Consider the following 25628-nt stretch of genomic DNA (forward strand, 5'->3'; position numbering starts at 1 on the left):
ACCAGTAAGAGAACCTTAAAATCGATCCTGAAACACACGGGGAGCCAATGCAGTGACTCTAAAACCGGCATGGCTGCTGTAGGCCCATCCAACCACCAGCTTCTCTCCATGTCTGCTGGAGACACCCTTCACTGTCTCTGCAACTCCACCTGGCCCTGGCCTTCGTGCTCCTGGTACTCCGGGAAGAAACACTGAAAACTTTAAAGAGAGGGGAGAACTGCACTAAGTCTGCTTTTTGCCCTTGGTACTCCAGTAAGAAACATTTAGTGCAAATTTTCTCCCTTTTTAATTTTTCCAAAGTCAACTTTTGTGCGTCTGGTCTGCCAAACAGAACTTTGACAAAATACAGAAGAGACGGTGCGTCTCAGACTCAGAATGTCATCCTGCAGGCTGGATTTGTCAACTGATGTTACAAGGTCCAGTAAATGACAGGAAGACCTATGAGTGATGAATGAGACTTGTTTGGAATGGATATGGGCTAAAATATTCCAGTATTTTATTCCAATATTTTACTGCAGGCTCCATGTAGACCCATGGAGCAGGGAAAAATTAAAAACACTCCACGATATGCTAAATTATTTATTTTAATTGGAACATTAATAAACATGCAGAGTACACGTCTCTAAGAACAGCTCATGAAGCCACGAACAAAAACTTTTTTATTTAAAATGTCTGTAGATGATAACTGGTAGATATTTAAATGTTGTTAAAGTGTTTTAGCCAACCACAACAATGTGTGGAATTTTGTTGGTGTAATTATTATTCGTCCTGTTCGTCCAGGCGGCGTCTCTTCATGTCTGGTGACCAGTTGTGGAAAACATCTCAGCTCATTAAATCAAAAGCTCAGCAACGAACATAAAGACAACGTGTGGTTCACGTTTCGAAGGCTGGGCGTAGAGGAGGCCACCAGGCTCTCTCCGAGGAGGTGGGGGGGAGCAGGGCAAGACCCTTGAGGAAGAGAGGGAGATGCCCGGTCAAAGCTCCGTCCAGCATGGACTAAAACAGCACTGACAGTCCAGAAACAATTCCAAATGAAGGAATTTTTAAACACAAAGAAGTTTCTCAAGACTGCATGTTGCTCATGGATCTATTGTCTGACCCAGAGTGCAGTCGTGACTGGTTCTGGCCTGTATAGCAGCAGCCACTCTCCATCTTCCTGGTACTGCTACCACCACCGGACCGTACCGGCTTACTTTCACCCCGTTTACTGTTCATTTGAAAAGTAGAAAAACTAGCGGTTCATGGTTCACACCGTCAATGTTTACTTCAAAGTTTTGTGTTTAGCAGGACCTTCTCTAACACAGTAGCTGCTGGTGGTTGACAGGGTTTATACTTCACATATGCAGGGGCGGGTCTAGAAAAGTTCTGATGGGGGCCAGGCAGGAACACTTATAAATGTTCATATTTTTTATGAAATATTGAACTGATCATTACAACTAAAGCGATCATCTAATGTAAACAAGTGGAGAACAACTTGTATAAAAAGTATTTTCTTTGGGTGATGCTGCTGTAGGACTTTTATCACTGCTGCACAAACACACTTCAATGATAAAAGAAAAACATGTTTTTATTCAGATCATCAGTTTTATCAGAGTTTCTTCACCAATGTTGGCTGTTTAACTTCAGTCGTCACATCTGCTGGTTTTATGACAGATATTATCACCATGGAGACGGTTGGTGAGACGATGATACATGAATTCTAAATGATGATATAGATCATGGTAAAAATGATTAAGAACAACAGATAAAAGTACTTTACATGCTGCATTTACTGACCATTGTACATCTGACAGTTATCCAAGGGAAGGTCAGTCAACAGTAAATATCTGTAGCATTGGCTCTTTTTGTTGATGTAAAACAGTAAAAACAGGAAGATTTCAGGCATATAAAAACTCCTGAATGGTGATTAATCATGAGCAATTTGGAAGCTGTTATTAATCTGATTAAATATTTTAATCATTTGACAGCCCTAATTTTACTTTAATTTTATATTTTATTTTATTTTATTTTATTTTATTTTATTTTATTTTATTTTGTAAAACCACCTGAACTACTTCAGATGTCTGGATGATATCTGGGGATCTGGACCCACTCTGAGGAGGACATTAACACATTCATCCACACACTCAACAGACAACAATTCTATTAATTTTCTGGACACAACCAAGTTTTTTTTTTTTTTTTTTAAACCTGTCTTGTCCAGCATCGTTGCAAACAGAATGATTGTCTGGCTGCTGTCTGGTGCTGGGCAATTTTACTCTATCAAGCAGGGATTTATACTACATGTATAAAGTCCCTCTTGATGAAAAACTTTATTAAATCAGACTCTTAATGCTGGACTCGACCGGAGGGGACAGAGAGAGAGAGAGAGAGAGAGAAGAAAGTAGAGAGAAGAGGGAGGGGAGAGAGAGGGACAGAAAGGGTGTGGGGAGTGCGGGTGGGGACTTGAAACATCATACAGAAGACCATGTAATCCATACTACTTACAACATATATAGCTAAGTAGGTCATTACACAACTAGTTGATAATAGTAGTAATAATAATAATAAGAACATAAATAATTAAAAAAAGAAACAAAATATGATAATAGATATAAGTGAAACTGCTGTATTCAAGAACACGCGCAGAGAAACCTGTGTGGATGTGTTGGCGAACTCGGCCACACGGCGACGCAAAGACTGTGTGGAGACATTCAGGAAGGAGTGACCATGCAGAGTGATCATGCAGATGCCACCTCACTTGAACAGAGGCCAGAGTCAGGCCAGCGGTCCCGAGACCCAGGCCACCAGCCCCCCCGCAGGCAACAGATCCCGACCGGTCCACAGAGACGACCACTCGCCCTCCCAGGAAGGCAGCAGCAGGAGACCCCAGCAGGAGCCGCCCCGCGGACACAGGGCACCGGCCCCGGCGGGCCGAGGCCAGCAGTCCCCGACCCCCCCGGGCACCGGCCGCCCGGGACAGACGGGGCAGAGGGCCCGGGCCCAGGAGCGCAGGGACACCCCCCCCCCCCCCCCCACAGGCCGAGGGCCAGCACGCCACCCGGGGGGACCCGGCCCGCCCAGACGGCCACCACCAGAGGCCAGCCCCACACCCCAGCGCCCAGCCGCACACCCCGAGAACCAGTCCTGCCCCCCCCCCAGACCAACACACACACACACAAACACACACACTCTCCTTCCACTCCTCCATTTATCCTCCCACGCATACACCATTCAACCCTCACATACTCTGTCCTCCCACACACATGCACCATCCTTTCACCATCCATCCTTCCACACACACACCATCCTTCCTCCCACACACTCACCATCCTTCCACCATACACTCTCCCACACCTATCCCATCCTCCCACACACACATCATCCCTCCACCACTCATCCTCCCACACATACACCATCCTCCCTCTCACACACCATTCATCCACCTTCACACCTCCCATACACACACACACACCTTCCTTCCACTACCCATCCTCCCACACATACATCATTCTCCTACACCAAACATCCACCTTCACGTACACCATCCTCCCACACACACACACACCACCCCTCCATCACCCACTCTCCCAAACATACACCACTCCCCCACACACACACCATCCTCCCTCCCATACACCATCCATCCTCCCGCACACACACCATCCTTCCACCATCCATCCTCCCACACACTCCCCCATCCCTGCACCATACATTCTCCCACACATACCTCATCCTCCCACACATACATCATCCCTCCACCATTCATCCTCCCACACCCACACCACCCCCCCTCCCACACACCACGCATCCACCTCCACACACCCCACCCTCCCACACACCATCCCTCCACCACCCACCCACACCCACCCCACTCTCCCACCCACCCCCCCCCCCCCCCCCCCCCCCCCCCCAACACACACACACACAAACACCATCCCCCCACCACCATCCTCCCGCCACCCCACGCCACGGGGGGACAGCCCCAGCCAGGAGGCGAGGAGACACGAGCCAGGCCCCCAACCCCCCACCCCGCCCCTGCCCCCCACTCCCCACCCCCAAAACAGCACCTTCCCCCCAGGGCCAGCAGCCAAAACCCCCCGGGACAGCCCACCTACGCCCCGGGCCAACGCGACAGGCCACCCGGCCCGCCCCGCCCCCTGGCCATCCATGGAGACAGGGGCGCTTGAAGACCCCATCCCCCCTCCCTCCCCCACTAGTGATGGAATATATTATGTGCTGTTTGCAATTAAAAAAAAGAGGGTTAAAATTGGGGGGCAGTAACTGCATTGAGGAGGGGGTGGGGCCACCTGAGCAGTCCCACCCACCTGACCTCGCATGTTCCACCCCCCAAAACGTGTTTGTATGTTGCAAATGTTATTTGTGCTCGGTGACTAAGTGGAATTAAAAGCTGGGAGGCATGCTGCCGCTCGGCGAAGCAACAGGGCCACTTTGATGACCCCCCTGCCCCGCCCAGCGCAACAAGCACACCTCCCACAGCCCTACCTGTGTATGTAGTGAAGAGTGGGGGAGGGGAGGGGTCAGGAGATGTAGGTCCAGAGGGGAGTAAGCCTCCCCCCTGGAAGACGACCCGCCAGTGGCCTAGGGCGCCCCCGTCCCCCGCCGGCCCCGAAGGGCGTCACAGGCCCGGAGCAGGCACCCCAACCCAGGCACGCCACGAACCCCCCCAGGGGCCAGCCACCAGCCCAAGGGGCCACTTTCCTCTTTCTGAGTGGGGGGCGAGGCAAAGGAAGGGAACCCCAGGCCCACGCCCCCAACACCCGGCCAGGGCGCCCCCCAGAGGACACGTCCTAACCCCCTGCAAACCCACACACTTTTTTTTTTTTTTTTTTTTTTTTTTTTTTTCTTTTCCCCCAGCCACTCACACACCCTCTCACACACCTCTATACACCAACACCTCAATACGTGCACATACCTCCACACACACACTTCACGCACATACCTATAAACACACACACCGGTGCCCACATACACACACACTCTCATACCCCTCCATACACATACACCACTACACACGCACTCACATACATACCTGCATATACACACAAGCACCTCCATACATACTCACGCCTCCACCCACTCCTTCACTCCTCCACACACACCTCGACCTCCACGTGCACACACTCATATATACACACCTTCACACACACCCACACACACATCCCACATAGACCTCCACACACACACCCGCACACCACTCACACACACATACACGCACACACCTAGACCTTCATACACACCCACACACACATACAGCACACACATCCCTCTACACCCACCCACACACCCGCATACCTACAGACACACACACACACACCCACCTATATACAAACACACCCCCACCCAGGTTCCGGGGCTGCGACCAAGCACCAGGGCACGGACCAACCCCCGGCACGGCACATCCGGACGGGCCCAGCCCCCCCCCAGCAGCGGCAGACCCCCCACCCCCAGGAGAGGGGAGAGACCCGACACCCCAGAGCCCGGGGCCCCCACCCGGCCCACCCCGGGCCCGACCGGCCACCCGGCCAGGGGCCGACGGACACCGACCCAGGCACCCCGGCAGCCACCCCCCACCGCCACGAGGCAGTCCCACCCCGGGGCCCACCCAATGCCGCCCACCCAGACCGGAACCCCCAGCCGACCCAGCAGCGGAGCAGCCGAGATCCCCACCCAGGAGACAACCGGAGACCCGAAGCCACCAGGGACCCCCCACCCATATCCACCCCCATCCCAGCGAAGCCGCAATCCTCCACCTACATTAGGTGATGTAGCCAGTCACAGGGGACCAGAGGGAATGAAAGTCATCTGATTGGTTCCTGGAGGAGGCAGACATTGTCTCAATGCTGATGTGATCTAACAGGAGATTTCTAAACTGCTGGATAGACAAATTATTCTTATCTTTCCAGTTCACAAGGATAGTTTTCTTTGCGATGCATAAGACTGCGAGGACCAAGTTTATGGAGTGTATTCCTATGTTAGTGTCACCCAGGTCGCCCAGTAGGCAAAGTGTGGGGTTTGCAGAAAAACTGGTTTTAAACCATTTTGAGAGATCTTCACACACCTTAATCCAGAACCTTTGGACAGGTGTGCAGGACCACAGCGCATGGATGTAGCTATCAGAAGTGTTCTCAGAGCAGTGTGGGCAGATATCTGATGGTGAAAGGCCCATCCTGAACATCCTGTGTCCTGTATAATGAGTTCTATGGAGAATTTTGAATTGTATTAGTTGTATGTTTGAATTCTGAGTCATTTTAAACGTGTTTAAACATATTTGTGACCATCTTTTCTGATCAAAGTTATTAGATAAATCATCTTCCCATTTTGAAGTTGGGAGAGATATCCTGTCTTCTAGCTTTGCAAGTAATCTATATATTTTTGATAATAATTTTGGAGTATTAAGATTCAAGAATTCTGCTATTCTGACAGGAAGCTGCAAGTCTAACTGTACAGGGGTATACTTCTTACATATAATTGATTTTAGTTGGTGGTACTCTAAGAATTTATTGCTGTTGATTCCATACTGTGAGACAATTGTGTTGAAAGATACAAAGTTTCCATTTTCTATTATCTGTCCTAACTGTTGTATTCCTTTAGTCTTCCATTGAGTGAAGTTTATCATCTTTTTGTTCTGCAGGATGTCAGGGTTGTTCCAGATGGGTGTAAGTCTACATGGAAAGAGGGAAGATCTGGTTATCTTACAGAATTCCCACCAAGCCATTAAGGAAAAACGGATGTTAAGGCTTTTAAAGCACTTATATGGTTTAATGGTTGAGCTGATGAACGGCAGGTCAGAGATGACTAAGTCCTCACACAAAGCCTGCTCCCCATCTAGCCACGGCTCATCCAGATAACTGGGTTTGAGCCACATTGAGATGTACTGCAGCCTGTTAGCTATAAAGTAGTGATTAAAGTTTGGTAGATCCAGTCCTCCTCTATCTTTAGTCTGCTGTAAGGTTTTAAGACTGATACGTGACGGCTTGTTTTTCCAAAGAAACTTGGATATGAAAGAGTCCAGAGATTTAAACCAACTGGTGGAGGGTTTAGTGGGTATCATTGAAAATAAATAATTAACTTTAGGTAGAATCATCATCTTAATGGTGGCAACTCTCCCCATTAGTGAGATGGGTAAGCGCCTCCACCGTAAGAGATCATCTTCTATTGTTTTTAGTAGCTGAACATAGTTTAATTTTGTTAAATCTGATAATCTGGGGGAAATATTTATACCTAAATATCTAATGTTTCCTGTCTGTATTTTGATATTAGGGATGTTTTGTAGGTCACAGTTGATGGACATGGCTGTAGTCTTAGACCAGTTAATAGAATAATCAGATATTGATGAGAACTTATTAATAACTGTGATTGTCTCAGAGAGTGATGTTTGTGAGTTCTGAAGGAAAAGTAATACATCATCTGCATAAAGACTTATTTTATGTTCTATGTTTTTGCCCTGGATTCCTTTAATTTCTATATTTTGTCTAGTAGCAGCTGCTAATGGCTCTATGAAAATGGCAAAAAGTGAGGGGGAGAGTGGACAGCCCTGTCTGGTGCCTCTCTGTAAGCGGAAGCTTGGAGAAGTTTGATCGTTGGTTTTCACACATGCATTTGGGTTATTATATAATATTTTAATCCACTCTATGAAAGCAGGTCCAAACCCAGATTTGTCTAGTGTTGCAAATAGAAACTTCCAGTTTACCCTGTCGAAGGCTTTTTCTGCATCTAGAGAAATGATTGTGGATTCTAGATTATGTAAAGTAGAGTAATCTATGAGGTTAATTAGTCTACGCGTGTTAGTAGATGAATGTCGACCTTTTATAAAACCTGTTTGGTCCGGATGTATTATAAGAGGGGTTATTTTTTCTATCCTTCTGGCAAGAGCTTTACTAATTATTTTCAGGTCTATATTTATTAAAGATATGGGACGGTAACTGGATGGAAGTGTGGGGTCTTTGCCTGGTTTTAGCAATAGTGTTATATTAGCTAAGTTCATATTTTGCGGTGTTTTTTGTTTTTCCTGTATTTCTAACAACATATTATAAAATGTAGGAGCTAGCGTTGTCCAGAATTCCTTGTAAAATTCTGCTGAGTAACCATCTGGACCCGGGGCTTTATTGTTGGGCATATGTTGGAGAGCTTCGTGGAGTTCATCTACAGTAATAGGTGCATCTAAAGTTATTTTATTTTCATTTTTTAGTTTTGGTAGATTAATGTTGTTTAAAAATTGTTCAATATGTTCATCTGTTGGATTAATCTGTGATTCATATAATGTTTTATAGAAGCTTCTAAACGTGTCATTTATCTTGTCTGGGTCATGGCTGATGTTTCCGTCTTGATCTTTAACAGAGGAGATTGTTGTTTTTTCCTTGTTTGTTTTTAGTTGATTTGCTAAAAACTTTCCAGATTTGTTACTATGTTCAAAGTTCTCCAAGCGAAGTCTTTGCACTAAAAACTGTGTTTTTTTATCTATAATTTCTTTAAGCTGCAATTTAGTTTTCCTTATATTATTCATTGTGTGCTCTTCGGGGGAAATGCGGTAAGCCTCCTCCAATGATTTAATCCTGAGTTCTAATTCTAAAACTCTTGCTGTTTCCTTCTTCTTCTTATGTGAGGAGAAGGAAATTATTTTCCCTCGCATTACTGCTTTTCCTGCTTCCCAAAGGAGGCACGCTGAAGTTTCAGGCATGTCATTTTTTTCTATATAAATTGACCATTCTTTTTTAAAATAATCAATAAACTCAGGATCTTTCAATAAAGAGGTGTTAAATCTCCAGCTTTTACCAATCGGTTTATTATTTTTGATTCTCAGACTGAATGAAACTGGTGCATGATCGCTAATGCTGATTGGATGTATCTGAGTCTCTGAAATGTCGCCCATTAGTGAGTTACTATTTAATATATAATCTATTCTAGAGAAGGAGTGGTGAACTGAAGAGAAGAAGGTGTATTCTCTTAGTTTAGGATGGTGAGAGCGCCAAGCATCGCAAAGACCAAAATCCTTCATGTACTGTTTGATAGTTTCTGACGACTGCCAGACTCGATGACTACCTGATGTGCTGCAGCGATCTTGTTCAGTCAAGACTACATTAAAATCACCAGCTAGCACTATTCTGTTATCTGAATAATTCTGGAGTGTAGCAAACAGGGAGTGGAAAAAGGAGGGATCATCTGCATTGGGGCCGTACACATTGGAAATACATAATTTGATATTACAAATAGATAATAAAGTTATCAGAAATCTGCCTTCCGGATCCACTACTGTGCTATCTATGTCAAAATTTAGTCTCTTATTAATAAGAGTAGCTACTCCTCTCTGCCTAGAATTGTAACAAGCTGAGTAAACATGAGGAAACTGAGCTGTTTGAAGAAGATCTATGGTTGAGTTTGTTAAATGAGTCTCTTGTAGTAAGACAATGTCAGCCTGCAGCTCCTGTAATTTATTAAAGATCTTCAACCTCTTCTCCCTGGAACCAGCTCCATGTACATTCCAACAGACGATTTTTAACATGGTTATTGTGAACGGTTTAATGCTTCATGCGTGTTACTGGCGCGTGTGTCTTTGTGCGCCCCTCTTGCGTGTTCGCGCGTGTTTGCATGCAGCCTGATTGCGCGCGTTTGTCCGTATGTTAAATGTCCGTATATGTAGTCTACCTTAATGCGTGTTCTCTCATACATAAAACGCGAGTGTTTATATGTATCATGTATGGTGCGGCTGTGCGTCCTGACGGTGTTCGACCGGCCGCGTGCGCTGCTGATATTACGAGCTGGATTACAATTAACAGTGAAGACGTGAAATAGAAAGATAGTGAAAAGTGAAAAGTGAGAAGAGTGGTGAAACAGAAAAAAATACATCGATCTAGGTGTAGAGGCTGTGGTGAGACGAGCAGTGTGTTCTACTGTCAGTGATCTATAATGGCGAGTTAAGAGTGATCATTTGGAGAGATTGACTTACAGCACCTGGGATCAGAAGAGCCACGGAGTGATGTCCGGGTCGCGGTACAGTTGTCCATTAATAAACAGTTTATCCACCGCGATGACAGCGCGAGCGCCATTAGCCATAGATTTCCTTCTGATGGGAAACAGGACTCTCCGTCGGTCCAGAATCTCTCTCGGATATTGGTCGTTTACTCCGAAGTTGGTCCCCTTCAGTTCGCGGCCCTGGTTCTTCACCTGCTCCTTCTGTTTGAAGCTGACGAACTTCGCTACTATGGGTCTTGGTCTGCTGGACCCGGGTTTCCTCCCGCCGAGCCGATGGACTCTGTGAAAGGAGATGTTTTTCACCGTTTCCTCCGGGAGCTTCAGGTGGGTTTTGATGAAGTTTTTCACCGTGGTCTCGGGGTCCTCCTCCGTCTGCTCTGGAATCCCTGCAAATACCAGGTTCTCTCTCATGCTCCGCGCCTGCAGATCGATCACCGTTTCCTTAATCTTCTTATTTTCATCTGAGAGACGGGTCAAGCCCTCGGTGAGGGATTTTACCGTCTCTCTGAGACCGGCATTTTCTGCAGCCAGACTTTCCACCTGCTTCTGGCTGAATTCTAATGATTCACGTAGCGCCTGGAACTCCTTGTGGAGAATTTCTACCAGACTCAAACGCGCATCAAAACTGCTGAGTTTCTTATCTATGGAGATCAGAACATCTGTTGAGTCGTTCCCCGTTGGTGAAACAGCTTCAGGTGAATCCTCATTTCGCTGTCTCTTGGACTTAGATGCGGTGGAGGGGGTTGACGTGTTGTTTGGTTTCCCCATGACGATTCTGTCGTAACAACGATCTATAAAATCTGTCAGGCTGGCCAAATCCTCCCCGCTGTGCTCCAGAGTGTACCTTTTAAAGACACTATAGTCCTACTTTAAAGAATATTTTGATTAAGTTGGCACAAAATACAATCGAATGAAAGTAGAAATGTTTGGGCGCGCCTAGTTTGAATCTGCCGTCTCCCCCGGAACTACGTCACCTACAGCATTAGCGTCACTTACCTGCCACCAGCGACACCTACCTGCTAGATCTGCTACCAAGTTTAAAGGACCAAATTTATCACAACACAACCATTTAGACATTAAAGTTTACTTTAAGGAAAAAAGAACATAAAAAAACAGCTTTCATCCCAAGAACACCTTTGCTGGATTAGTTGAATCATAAGTATTAAGTTTCCACTGGATCTTCACACAAATGGAAGATTTTAAATATGCCGCCCAAACGCTGTTCTCCACCTTGTCCAGCAGGGGGCACTCTTGGACCTTCCTCAGGTCCTGTTTTAAAACATTTCTCCAGGTAAATCCCATCCAGGTCTCAGCTGCTCTCCCGTTTATCACCACCTTCTCTCCACACAGTGAGGCTGGTGGGAAAAATCTAAAATACTTTTAATTCAGCAGAACTTCCAGAGGAGATTAAACACCCATCAACATCTGGTCCAGCACTTTGCGTTCCATGGCTGGGATGCAGTGCAGGCCTTAGTCCTGGACTGCAATCCACACTAGACTGATGCACAGAGGAGGGCTGAGAGGGACTGGGTTGGCAGGCTGGGAACCACCTTTCCTCATGGCCTGAACAAGAGGATGTTTCTCCGTCCTTGATCTGGTCCCCTCCCTGCAGTCCCTCCTCCCTCTACCTCACTTAATCACCTGACTTCCTGACATAACTCTAACTGATTATTAGCTTGTTTTGGTAAATACAGTCAGCTGTTTTCATTTTTATCTCGCCGTCTGACCTGAATTAGGCAGTGAAAATGCTCATATATCTATTTGTGGGGAAAATAACAGTGTAATGGTTTGATACTGGACTAAACTTCTTGTTTATTTTCTGGATGCAGATGATTTGCTGGAGTCACTGACTGAATTCAGCAGCTCTGTCCTGCTTGATTCAAACGCTGCACAAGCTCTTCTCTGTTCATACCGCTACCATGTCAGGTGGTTTCATTAGGAGACACAAACACCTTCGGAAACCTGCTGGTTGGTGCTGAAGCTCAGTCTTTTTCCCAGTGAAATTAAAGCCTGTCAACATCAACTCATACATGACTGTAGAAGTCTCTCTGTAGCAGTGAGGACCCTGGTTATTGATAGAAATCTAATGGAGCGCATAAATAAGGCACTCTTCTTGAGCTTTGTGGAAGTGAAGAAAGGAACATGAGGGCAGCAATGGAAAAGTTACATTCTCTGACCAACCTTCAATTACTTGCTGCACTGACACAACACAATAACAACAGCCCGGCGGGTTTCCTGGCTTGTCATGTTTTTCAACTTGTAACTGCAATGGAAGAGAAACTAAAATGTCTTTGTTTCATCTCATAAACTTGGTCCAACTTTTTACATCACACGCTAGAAAGAAATGCATTTAGATTCATAAACTCACTGTTCATGCAGACGCCGGAGGTCGTTGGTGGCACTGTTAATCAGTCTTCCATTTCTCACCAGAAACAGTCGTTCATGTCCATCTGCGTCTTCGTCCACCACGTCTTTGATACAGTCTGGTCGTACTGACATGTAGTACTGGTCAATTATCTGTGGAGACAAGGAGTTGAAGAAATGAATGAAAGGGAGGAAATGCAGACGTGGATCTTGGTCCACATTTATGGACAGTGATGTTCATGAATTGAATGTAATTTTATTTATAGAGCACTTTTCATGCAAAAAGCAACACAAAGTGCTGGACATAATAAAAACCAAGTTATGCATATTAACAACATCATTTAAAAGCCTTAACACTCCAAAGAATAACAAAAAATAAGAAGGCACACCTCATAAAAGCTCACACACAATCACACACAAACTCACACACATACAAAGTGCATGTACCCTCCCCCCACCCGCCCTCACCCCATTCTGTACGAACCTGAACTCCCATCACTAATTACTCTCTGAACTGAAAGTAAGTAAAAAACAATAATAAAATGAAAACATCTGGTTTGATGCTGCTGTGAGGAAACGATATCTTGGGGATCCAGTCACACCGGAAGCCAGCCCACCCATGACCACAGAGGGCGCCACCACAGGAACCACCCAGGTCAGAGCAGGCCGGGGTCCACACCACAACCACAGGGCTGCAGTGCACAAATGTGCTTCTGGAGGAACGGAGTAGCTGCCCACCTTTTATTCATGAATGGTTCAGTTAAAATACAGAACTATGGAATAATGAATGAAGCCATGAAGTCAGTGGTTCGATGTCGACTGGAGTCAAAACTCTTCTGCTGCTGATGTTAATTTCCATGATGATGTTTGCTCCCTGGTCCAGCAGCAGAAGTTCAATCTTGGTGTGTTGTTAATATCAGGATGTTGCTCATTTGATGGACAGTAAATTAGAAATTGGGGTAGAAATTGTTAGAACATCCATTTATCTGTTCATCTCTATAAAATTTAATATAACTGAACAAAAAGAAACATTATCAGCTGACTGTGTTGATCAGAAGTCAGTCCCAGCATTACGTTCACTCATATGTAAAATTTTCATCGTGATTAAGAAAATATAATATTTTTTTACTCCTGACATCAAGCTGGTAAGGATTTAATGTATTTACATCTAGTCTAAAGTTGGCTGAAACAACTAAAAGCTTTCTTGAAACGGCCTTTTCTCCTTCATCTCCACTCCTCTTCATCCCACAGGAGTTCTGGACTGATGCTCAGCTGCTTCCTGCTCTGGATGTCTCTGCAGCCAGATTCCCGTAATCATGTGTCAGCAGTCAACCTGCGGCGTTTCATTGGTTGTGCAGTTCGGGAGTTTACTTTCCTGGCCAGGAAGCCCGGATGCGGCAGCCTGCACATCACCACCGATGCCTGCTGGGGGCGCTGTGAGACCTGGGAGGTGAGGAGAAGGGAGGCATTTGCTCTGCTGACCTCAGCACCCTCTGCAGGGCCCTCCAGTCACGACCAGTACTGTTCCCGTACCACTGGGTGATGTTACCAGTCAGAACACTCTCCACCACTCCAGTGTAGAACATCCTCATGATTTTCAGACTCTGAACTTCCTCAGTTGTCTGAGGTGAAAAAGACGCTGCCTCGTCTTCTTCACCTGGCTGTCTATGTGCAGAGTCCAGGAAAGATCCTCGGTGATGTGCACACCCAGGTACTTGAAACTGCACACCCTCTCCACCAGAGTCCCATTAATACTCAGAGGGGTGTAGTTCCTCTGCTTTCTCCAGCTCCCTGTATACACCCGCTCATCATTGTTGTTGATGCATCCAACCACCACAGCGTCGTCCGTGAACTTTACTATGGTGATGGAGCTGTCCATGGCTACACAGTCATGAGTGTACGGGGAAAAGAGCAGAGGGCTGAGGACACTGAGGGAGCTTGGAGTGGAGTGTGGTGGGGACTATAGTGTTGAAAGCTGAACTAAAGTCAATGAACAACATCCTTACATAGTTCCCTGTGTCCCGTTGTCCAGGTGGGTGAGGGTGGTGTGCGGTTCCTGGGACACCGTCCGTGGATCTGTTTGGCTGATAAGTGAACTAAAGTGGGTCCAGAGACTCAGGGAGGGAGGCACAGTTTAGCTTCAAGATTTACATTTTTACTTCCTCTTAGAATTGAATTCAGAATAAACTCTCTTAAAGCAGCAACAAAATAAGATGAAATACATACAGGAATACATTAACAGTGACTTTGCTGGTGGGCCAGAAATTCCCATGAAAAAATGATTTGATAAGAAAATGAAGGTTAGTCATGTAACTGGTCACTAAAACAAGAGGAACAAAATAATCCATCAAATGTTAAATGTGCAATAAAGTGGATTCATTTCCATTTGAAGTTTGTTTAATCTGATAGCCAGTTTGGAATTACCAAGTAAACCAATATGCATCAAAGGAAACCAGAAAATGTGGAGAGAACCCACACAGGCACATGGAGATCATGGAAACTACACAGAAAAGTTCCAGCTAAGGTCCCAGAATCAGGAGACAAAAGAGTAAAACATTTAGTTTAACTGAGGTGAGGTCAGTGTTTTATACTCAGTGGTGGCTGCTGGTTTCCTGAGTCCTTCTCTGCTTCTGATCCTTGTAGGAGGCATCGTTGCATGATTGCACTCATCATTAAACACAACTCATTCCTGATATCTTTCTCTCTCACTAACATGCATGCTTAAACAGTCACTGTGTTGTCCTGCAGCTTTACTCGCTGAAACCTACAGTCATGTTTTTCTCAGGTTGTCTTCCTCTAGGTGCTCCTGATGATTCTCTGCTTTGTTTTCTTACAGAGGCTGTAGGATGTTTTCTGTTAAGTTTCTTTTCAGGTGTATCAGCTGATTGTCTGGTTTTTGTCTTTGGCTTTTGGTTGTTTAGTTGTTGTTTTCTATCTGGTGCATCTTTGTCTCCTTCTTCTCTTCAATCTCTACTTTTCTCTTCTGTTCACTCTCCCTCTTCAAAAGATGTTATTTTTATTCCCAGAAACCGGTCCTTGAGCCTCCGTTCATCGAGTCCTACCAGCAGGTTTGTACCTACAACAGGACTCGTCTGGTCACTGTGAAACTACCCGACTGCCAGCCCCATGTGGACCCCACCTACACCCATCCTGTGGCCCTGAGATGTGACTGTGGGGTCTGTCTGACAAGCACCACTGAATGCATAACATCTGTGTGAAGAGAGGGTACATTTAGCTTTATTTACTATTTACCACAATTTAGAGCCATGTTGTTGTTCGGCTCAGTACCAGCCAAATAAATCAGTTTAAAGACACGTGTCTTCAGAAAGTTGAATTTCATATCTTTTATAAATGAAATAAATCAGATCTCTTATCTTTCTGATTATCTCAGAAAGTGAACCAAGGGGGTAATTTTATCTGTCCCTTTCACATTTATTATTTTGGCTCTGAACATTTTAATTCAAATATCACTGAAGAAAAGTATTAAAATGGGACTTTTCTATAATAAATTAATTTGTTTTAAATTTAGATGTTATGTAATTGATGATCATTGGAGCCCTGACAGACTGTCTCGTTGGTCTAGGGGTATGATTCTCGCTTCGGGTGTGAGAGGTCTTCGGTTCAAATCCCAGACGAGCCCCTGAATTACAGCTGTTTACCACAGAAAGTAGATTCTGATTATAAACAATTCAGGTGGTTTTAATACATTTATCCAGAGAACCATTCAATCATCAGAACATCTGTAATATAATATAATCATCTCGCCAACCGTCTCCATGGTGATCATATCTGTCATAAAACCACCAGATGTGATGAGTGAAGAAAAAACAGCTAACATTGATGAAGGAATTGATAAAACTGATGATCTGGATAAAAACACATTTTCCCCTTTATCATTGAAGTGTGATTGCAGCAGTGATAAATATCCTACAGCAGCATCACCCAAAGTAAACACTTTTTTCAACTGATGTTCCAAGGTCCAGTAAATAACGAGAAGATCTGTGAGTGATGAATGAGACTTCTTTAGAAAGGTAATGGGCTGGGCATTTCGGGGACATATGAGTGACCAAATAACACTTTATATAAAGTAACAGCTTTTTAATGCGAGACTGGAGGCCAAGCAGACATCCAGCCTGCTTGTGCATGGCTACTGCAGGTCCATCCAACCACCAGCTTCTCTTTGTGTACTGGAGACCCAGCAGACCTCAAGTGGCTCTTCATGCTTGTGTTTGGCTGCTGCAGTCCCACCTGACCTCCAGCTTGACCCCCAGCAGCTCTCCGTGTGTGCTGGAGACCCAACAGAGCTCTAGCAGCTGTGCATGCTGCAGCCACACACAGGTCCAGTAGGGATCCAGCTGTTGCTGGAGATGAAACTGGGGATCAGATGGGCCTGCCGCAGCCATGCACAAGCAGGCTGGATGTCTGCTTGGCCTCCAGCCCCGCTAAAAAAAGCTGGATATAAAGTGTGATTTAGGTTACTGTCCCTGGAAAAACCAGCTCAGAACCTTTCCAAAGAAGTCTCATTCATCACTGACAGATCTTCTTGTCATTTATTGAATCTTGGAACATCAGTAGAAAAATCCAGTCTGCAGGATGATTAAGACTCAAATAAAAGAAATGTTGTAGCTTCTTAAATGGACAAAATGACACATTTTCAATACAAAACAGGGTTTTTGGAGAAATTTTTACATCGCTGGCCTTGCAAATGGACAAAATGGTACTTTGCTGACGGGTAAGGGAATTTGTTGCAAAAATATGAAAGATTTTTTATATTAGTGATGGACAGAGGTACGTGCATGCTTACCTTTCCTGTAGGCTAGAGGGGGGAGGGATGCTCGCACAAATGCCCCCGTGTATCTTTACACCCCCTTGGGGAGCCCATGCGAGGAAGGTGAAGTTTGTCCAAAACCCTCCCAAGACCCATGTTCATGGATTGCCTTTATTTCCATTGCAGTCTCTTCTGGAGGCGTGGGTTCAAATCCCACTTCTGACAACTTCAGTATGTATTGGTGCACATTTAAAATAAAAAAGATCCTCTCTTTGCCAAGTTCCAAGTACACTGAGGCCCATTTCTATAAGAAGCCATAGTCACGTCATGCGATCCATTACACATCTCCTAATCAGACTTTTTGTTTCATGGTTTTTTTTCTGAACATTTTACCTCAAATGTGGCCCAGCTCGCTCCGTCGGTAGAGCATGAGACTCTAAATCTCAGGGTTGTGGGTTTGAGCCCCACGTTGGGTGTTGAAATTTTGATCATACAGTGATGCTTGGTCAGGAACCTTCAGCTGATCGCTTCCTTGGAGAACATCTACAGCTACGAATCTTTACAGCGAGTACCAGTAAAGTCAAACTGGTCTTGGGGAGGGTGAAGCTCTGAAATGAGCATCAGACTGGTGAGGTGTGTGTTACCCAGTCATAGTGATGGACAGCTGTGTGTAATAATGTGTAGTGAAGGTTTGCATCGGAGCCATAAATCTAAAAGCAGGGAGAGGACTTCCACTACAGATTCATCTCTCTCCTTCTCTCTAAGCTCTGAGCTTCCTCTGCTGTCGCAGCGTCGCTCCCGCTGGTAAACCAAACGTTGGCGATTTCCTGCCGTAAGACGATGCATTCATGGACAGCTGGTTTAAATGTAAATCTGGCCTCACATCGTCTGAAGAGAAAACAGAAGAAAAGATCAGCGCTAGTAGCGGTGCTGGTGTCAGTGATGTGGTAGCGTTGGTGCCGGTAACGTTACCAAGCAGCCCAAATAAAAGTTTCAGGCTAACCGGCTCAGAATAAATCCGTGGCTTGAAAATAACGGTGGTGACATCAACCACACAATTTAATGTTCGGTGTTTTGCTGTTTCCATGGTGTTTCTAACACAGCAGCTGTAAAGAAAACAGAGGCGCTCTGTTTGAAGAGGAAATGAACAGGTTTCTTAAAACTTTATAACTTAATAGCACAAAACTACCGAGTCCGTCTGATGAGATTGATAGAAAAAAGTTATCATGTGATCACGCATTATTAGCGTGTGGAAGAGATCATTAACTTGAGGAAACGTATTAGTTAAACCCACAATTATCATTTCATGTGGTTGTATTTTAACGTTGAGAGTAATTATAGAAAATTAACTGAGCTAACTGGGTTGTTGAGGTGTTGTTGGGTGCCCACAATTTAAGGATGCGTGTCCCTAGTTTTTTTCTTTTTTTTCTATCGATGTCACCAAACGGTTTCGGTACTAAATGAACTGGCTAGTACAATTTTTACTCATCTGGTTAAATTAATGAAAAAGACGGAGCATCCTTCTGATAAAGCCAAAGTTAAATTAACAACATAGAGCCTGACTTTTCTTTCTTAAAAAAGGGACAGTGTGTGGACATTAATTACAATGGCTCTGAATGTCCAAAGCCTTGGGGACACTCTGTGCTCTTTGTGGGTCCCGGACCCCATGTTGGAAACCACTGAGATGGCAGTGCTGACCGGAGAACCAGTAATCTCCACCTTCCATGACTTGTTTCTGTAAAACAGAGTCTAAGTAACTTGTATTAACAACCCACTTTTAAACAGCTGACGTGTGATTGCAGTTTACCTGAGACACTTTCCTGGCCATGGCGACATTCGGCTCTGCAGCTGCAACATGTGAACCACCAAGTCTTGGTTTGGTAAACTGAAAGGTAAGAACTGTGTAATGAGAGGCCGTTTACTGAACTAAATATATTTATCTGTAGCCAAGAGAACTAATATTAAACATGTGTCATTGTGAAACGGAGCTTATTATGTTTTAAACTGTTTACCTGTTCACATTCGTTCTGCTTGTAAAGCTGGTATTGTGATAACTGTGTGGGGTATTTTAGTGACGCTGGCCCTTTAAGAGCAGCTCCAGACTAGAGCACGCAGGCTCGTAGGTTTCCGTCACACCGCGTGCTGCCAGAAGGAGTACTGGAGTAGTGATGTACGATGCCACTCGCTTACTTTCTGATCTGATACCAAGTAAAATACAAGCCAGTATCGGCGATACCGATCTGATACCGATCCGATACCGGTCTGATACCGATCCGATACCGATCTGATACCGATCCGATACCGGTCTGATACCGATCCGATACTGGTCTGATACCGGTACTTTGTCCAGAAACTTCATGTGTTTGGAAAATTACTTTGAGAGCAGCTCCACTGAGGGGAAAGGAAGTGGTAGTAACTTTTTCATAGAATACTTTGTGAATCAAACTGAAATTACCAGTAAATTGGATAAATAAATACATAAATACCACATTAACTGCATGTTTGTCAACACCTACATATTAAAATATTTAGTTACATCAGTCTGAACAAATGAGAGGGATTGATGTTTTTGTCTTTCTATCCTATTAAATATTTTTCATCCATTATTGTATTTTTAAAAACCCTACAATGGCTGCTTTACTGAGTATTTAATGACAACAGCCTTACCGACTGAATCTAGGCCTGTTGAACTGATGTGAGCTGATCTCAGGACACATTTCACTCCAAGCTGAACTCATACAGATATTTATTGTAGCATTTTCTTATTTCATAACCGTATTTAATGCTGTACATAACAGAACAGGATGCAGTCGTCTTTAGAACGAAGGGAACTCCTGTTGTTTGAACATCAACACAAAATCTGTCAGGTGGTTCGCCCAGGGCACAAAACTAGCCAGGACCACCTCTGTCTTAAACCCAGCAGACAGATGAAACCACTTTCCAACATGTAGCATCAGTGGTCCACAGCTCCACGTTTCCTCCCTCTGAAAAGCGGTTAGAACCTGCTAACTTTGGCAACCCTGGTTTGTGGATGAGATCGACCACCAGAACTGTTTGGGCCGCTTTGAAAACCTTTTGCCAATCTATCTTGGAACCTCCATTTTCAGGTGGTTAAACACAATTTGTTGTGTGAATGCTTGGCAACAAAATAGACCATACTTCATTTTTGGAGCAAGAATCCATACATGTCTTTCCATTCTGTTCCAAGGCAGAAAGCACTGATGTCAATGGAAAGGAACGTGGTCTTAAAAGAAGATTGGCCACTCTTCTGTCAGAGGCTTTCCACCGCAGTGGTGATAGCATTAGGATTGTTATTTCACAGAGACTCCTCACCTCCAGAGCTACTCACCATCAGTGATGATCATTTTGCAGTGTGGGAACAATATTCAAATGATGTCTTTGTTTTTTTTTTTTGCATGAAGTCAAAAAGGTTGAACAGGACAAAGGTCTTGCTCGTTTCATGTATTCTGGTGATTTCGCAGTGACAGCAAATTGGAGCAAACGGTCAGTAGAACCCATCTCTTGGTGTCTTCCTCGTTTTCTTGGGTCTAGCTCAACTTCAGTACCACCTTAATTGAAGCCCCATCACAACTTTTGCGACATTTTGCGGCTTTTCTGATAAACTGGATCTTTCGAACTTTAAGTGTCACCTTGTAAAAGATAAAGGACCCCTCTTCTCCAGCTCCTTGATCACAAAGACAAACACAAAGGTACAAAAAGTAAAGGTGAGTGGGAAATTTTACTCACCGAAATCATACCACAAGGACCTGGGTAGCTCAGATGGCAGAGCATCAGACTTTTAATCTGAGGGTCCAGGGTTCAAGTCCCTGTTCAGGTGTGTAGAAATGATCTTTCTCACTTCATTTCTCAGCCTCAGTGTTCCCTCTGTCCTTGTCCCTTAAAGGCTGAAGAGATGGCATTTCTCCTTAAAAGGGTCTATGACATGACGCCTACTTTTTCTGTCCAACTGAGTTTTTCCAGCAAAAAAACCCTCAAAATACATAAAAAGATACTCTGTGTGTCTCCTACCTTCCCTATATATAGACCCACTTTAACGTCTCCAAACCTTTTAGTTATTGGTCATTTTTCTGCTTCTGAAGTGTCAAAACATCATGTGGGGCGACCGTCCAGCCTTCACTGCTATTTGGACATCTGGTTTAAAATCAATTTAAATCAATTTAAATATATCCCTTGCCCTATTTGGCATAACTTCTAACATGTTTTGCTTTCATTGATAAAATTATAAAGTATTTGGATATACATTTCCATCAAAATATATAAATGAATTTTGTCCGGACATGTTTATTTTCTGAAATATCATCCGGGGTGACCGTCAAGAAAAACACAATTTTGAACTTTTATTTTGAAAACACTTCAAGGACAGGATCTTGCATCAGCCAGACACATTTGAGGGACCCAGCAAAACATCTGGGAGGTTAGTAAGTTCTTCTCATACTGGCAAATAAATCTTTGTTTTACTACTGTAATGTACTAGCCACTTTTGGATATCATGTGGGGCGACCGTCCTTAAACTGTAAATAATAAATATTATCTACAAATTCATATTTTGATGCTAAATTTGATAGTGACATGTCTTAAAATGTACCTAGCTTGGTTTCTGTAGCTAACTGTTAGCCTGTAATATTTGAATGAATTTGAAAACATCTTCTGGGGTGACCGAGTATCATGTGGGGCGACCACTGCTGAGCTGAGTGTACATGATAAATACTTTTCCTTTATTTTAGTTTCTGTAAATTTATATTTTATACATGATTAATTCATATAAAGTGCATTGTTTAAGCATAACTCTTTGTGTACTTTAATATATATTTTTCAGAATTTAGTCATTTTCCATTCCTATTTAGGAATAAACATTTATTTTTGATTATTGTACAATCTTATGAGAGAAAAGTAAAAACTGCATGACATTCCATTTAGGAATTATTAATCACGTTTAACTAGTTTAACCTATTTTCTAGATGCATCATAAACATGTAAAGAAAAGACGGCTCGCTATAGGCAGCGGATCAACTCAGACCTGCAGCAAGAGCAGAATATCTTGCTAGGAAAAGAGAGGTTAAAAAAAACTCTAGGTAACATGCAGTTATTTTAGTAGGATTAGGAATAATATTTTCTGCAATATTTTGAACTTAAAAGAGTAGTCCACCAGGGGAGATATTAGGGGAGAACAGCACAGGCGTAAAATGTTTGTCTTGTCATGATGGACAGCTCTATGTTGTTCCAGTTACCAGAGAAGAAAGCAAGAGGGCAAGATTTTATATGTGAAGCCAGACGAGTTGTTAGAGAGGGAGAAAAAAACTGAGAAACAAGTGGAAGGCTGCATCCAGGGGATACAGGGAGAGGAAAAAGATGGAAAAGGCGATGCTGGACCTGACACCACCATCCATGGAGAACACTCTGCCACATCCAGCAGGTGTAGAAGTAGTGGAAGAGCAGCAGGAGAGGCCAGGGCAGGCTGTGGTGGATTGTCTACGTCTAAATGAGGATTTTAATCCACCAGTATCCCCCACCACACCACAGAGAGAAAAGAGAGAATACAGCAGAGAAACGTTGTAAAAGACTGCAAGCTGAGAAGCGTAAATTCAGAAAGCAGAACATACATCTGAAGAAACAACTAGCAGAGATAAGAAAAGAAAAGGAAAGGGCCAGAAAAAGTGAGATGAGAGCAAAAGGAAGGTTAGGTCTGAGTGAAAGGCTCAAGCCAAAAGAGGGGAAGAAACTGGCAATCGAGAGAAAGGTAGCTGTTGTTGGTTTCCTGACTAGAGATGAAAACAGTCGACTTTTACCAGGAAAGAATGAATGAATGAAATGAATGAAAAGTACTTTATTAATCCCAAAGGGAAATTCAATATTGTAGTAGTAGTTATTTTTCTTTTTTTTTTTTTTTTTTTTTTAAACAATCACATTAATTAATTAAGGGCTTTGTTCTTCAGCCTGATAGCTGCTGGAAGGAAGGATCTTCTGTATCTCTCTGTCTTGCATCGGACTTGAACAAGCCTCCCACTGAACACACTCTGTTGTTTCGTCACGGCGTTGTGTAGAGGGTGTGAAGGATCTTCCATTATCTTCGTCAGCTTGTACAGAATTCTTTTTTTGATGATCAACTCCAGCGGCTCCAGAGTTACTCCAAGCACAGAACCAGCTTTCTTGATCAGTTTCTTAATTCTTTTCAAGTCTCTGGTTCTGATGCCGCTGCCCCAGCAGATTGCTGCAAAGCTGATTGCACTTTCAACAACAGACCTGTAGAACATTTGCAACATTTTGGTGCAGACGTTAAAAGATCTCAGCTTCCTTAAGAAGTAGAGTCTGCTCTGACCTTTCTTGTAAATGTACTCAGTGTTGCTTTTCCACTCAAGTCTGTTGTCCAGCTGAACTCCAAGGTACTTGTATTCCTCCACCACCTCCACCTCCTCTCCCATGATGGAAACACTTCTATGTGTGTTCTTGTTCCTCCTGAAGTCAACAATCATCTCCTTTGTTTTCTTGGTATTCAAGATGAGATGATTGTCACCGCACCATTTCACAAACTGACCGACCAGTTCTCTGTACTCTGCTTCTTGTCCATCACTGATACACCCAACAACTGCTGAGTCATCAGAGTATTTCTGCAGATGACAGAACTCAGAGTTGTACTGGAAGTCTGAGGTGTACAGCGTGAATAGAAATGGTGAAAGTACAGTCCCTTGTGGTGTTCCAGTGCAACTGACCACCATCTCAGACACACAACCTTTCAGTCTCACAAACTATGGTCTGTTTGTGAGGTAGTCGTAAATCCAGGTGGTTGTGGAGGGATCCACCTGGAATTTCTGCAGCTTCTCACACAGCAGAGCAGGCTGAATCGTATTAAAAGCACTTGAGAAATCAAAGAACATGACCCTCAAAGTGCTGCCTGACTGGTCCAGATGAGAGTGGGCTCTCTGAAGCAGGTATATGATGGCATCTTCAACCCCAAGCCCATTACGGTATGCAAACTGTAATGGGTCCTGAAAGGTGTTCACCTGCTTGCTGAGGTGAGCCAGTAAGAGTCTCTCCAGGACTTTCATGACGTGAGATGTCAGGGCGACTGGTCTGTAGTCTTTTGGTTCAGCTGGTTGTGGTTTTTTAGGCACTGGAACAAGGCAGGATGTTTTCCACAGCACCGGGATTCTTCTCTGGCTCAGGCTGGTGTTGAACAGGTGCTGGAGAATCGGACATAGCTGTTTTGAGCAGGTCTTGAGAACTCTGGGACTGACACCATCTGGACCTGCAGCCTTGTTCTGGTTCAGTTTCACCAGTTGTTGCATGACTTGGTTACAGGAGACAGACAGAGTGGAGGTGGAGGCAGAGGAGGTTTCAGGAAGTCCTGATGTGGAGGGAGATGAGGTTGTGTCCAGGTCCTTGACTGAGCTGCAGGGTGACAGAGTGGAGGTGTGACAGGAAAACTGTGGGCTCATGGAGGGTGTGTGGCTAGTTGGGGTTGAAGCAGGAGGTGAGCTAAACCTATTGAAGAACATGTTCAGTTCATTCGCTCTGTCCAGACCTCCATCAGTCTGATCCTCCTTTATCCCGAAGCCAGTGATCTTCTTCATTCCTGACCACACATCCCTCACATTGTTTTTCTGAAGCTTACTTTCCAACTTCTTCCTGTAGTCCTCCTTGCACTTCTTCATTTGTGTTTTAAGTTGTTTTTGTGTGGACTTCAATAACTCCCTGTCTCCATCCCTAAAAGCTTTCTTTTTGATGTTCAGCAGCTTTTTCAGGTCACTGGTGATCCAGGGTTTGTTATTGGGGAAGCACCTCACTGTTCTTGTTGGAACGGTGCTGTCCACACAGAAGTTAATATAATCTGTCACACACTCAGTCAAGGCATTGATGTCATCTCCATGAGGTTCACATAGGACGTTCCAGTCTGTAGCCTCGAAGCATCCTCTCAGAGCATCTTCAGCTTCATTAGACCAGGTTCTAATAGCCTTTCTAATGACTGGTTGTTGCTGAACGATGGGCTTGTAGGAGGAGGAGAGAAGAACTAGGTTATGGTCTGATCTTGCTAAAGGTGGCAGGGCAAAGGAGGTGTATGCATTTTTAATATTTGCATAAAATAAGTCCAACATTTTGTTTTCTCTGGTGGAGCAGCTGACAAACTGTTGGAAAGTTGGTAGAGTTGCAGAGAGGGAGATGTTGTTAAAATCTCCAGAGATTGCCACAAATGCGTTTGGATGTTGTGTTTGAAGCCTGGCCACTACAGAGTTAATGACATCACAGGCTGCGTCTGGAGCGGTACCAGGTAATATATATACCGCTACCAGAATAACGCATGTGAACTCTCTGGGTAAATAATACGGGCGGAGACTCACAGCTAGCAGTTCAATGTCTCTATTGCAGATCTTCTCTTTAACAGTGACATGTTCAGGATGACACCAGCGCTGGTTTACCAGCACCGCAATTCCAAGGACACCATCACAAAAAACAACATGAAAGAACAACGAAGAATTCTCACAAAACCACTCACAGAGCTTCATGTGCT

The 25628-nt window shown here is 44.3% G+C and overlaps 1 protein-coding gene and 1 non-coding gene across 2 annotated transcripts; both read left to right on the plus strand.

Moving 5' to 3' along the window:
• Positions 1–69: 69 nt before the first annotated feature.
• On the plus strand, positions 70–15601 carry LOC121635930 (glycoprotein hormone beta-5-like). Its single transcript, XM_041979368.1, has 3 exons — positions 70–173; positions 13588–13786; positions 15363–15601. Exons 1-3 carry the CDS (start codon positions 70–72, stop codon positions 15552–15554), a joined length of 495 nt encoding a protein of 164 aa, XP_041835302.1. The 3' UTR covers positions 15555–15601.
• A 5268-nt stretch (positions 15602–20869) lies between these two features.
• trnak-uuu lies at positions 20870–20942 on the plus strand. Its single transcript has one exon. It is a non-coding gene; the product is annotated as a tRNA-Lys (tRNA).
• Positions 20943–25628: the final 4686 nt, after the last annotated feature.

The sequence above is a fragment of the Melanotaenia boesemani genome, chromosome 24 (assembly GCF_017639745.1).
Source record: "Melanotaenia boesemani isolate fMelBoe1 chromosome 24, fMelBoe1.pri, whole genome shotgun sequence".
Lineage (NCBI taxonomy): Eukaryota > Metazoa > Chordata > Actinopteri > Atheriniformes > Melanotaeniidae > Melanotaenia > Melanotaenia boesemani.

What these genes read in the sequence shown, in the direction of transcription:
- LOC121635930 (XM_041979368.1), top strand. Translation starts at nt 70, where the DNA reads ATGGCTGCTGTAGGCCCATCCAACCACCAGCTTCTCTCCATGTCTGCT. An exon ending in CCCTGGCCTTCGTGCTCCTG is followed by an intron (nt 174 to 13,587) that starts GTACTCCGGGAA and finishes TTCATCCCACAG; the next exon opens with GAGTTCTGGACTGATGCTCA. An exon ending in GGCGCTGTGAGACCTGGGAG is followed by an intron (nt 13,787 to 15,362) that starts GTGAGGAGAAGG and finishes TTTTATTCCCAG; the next exon opens with AAACCGGTCCTTGAGCCTCC.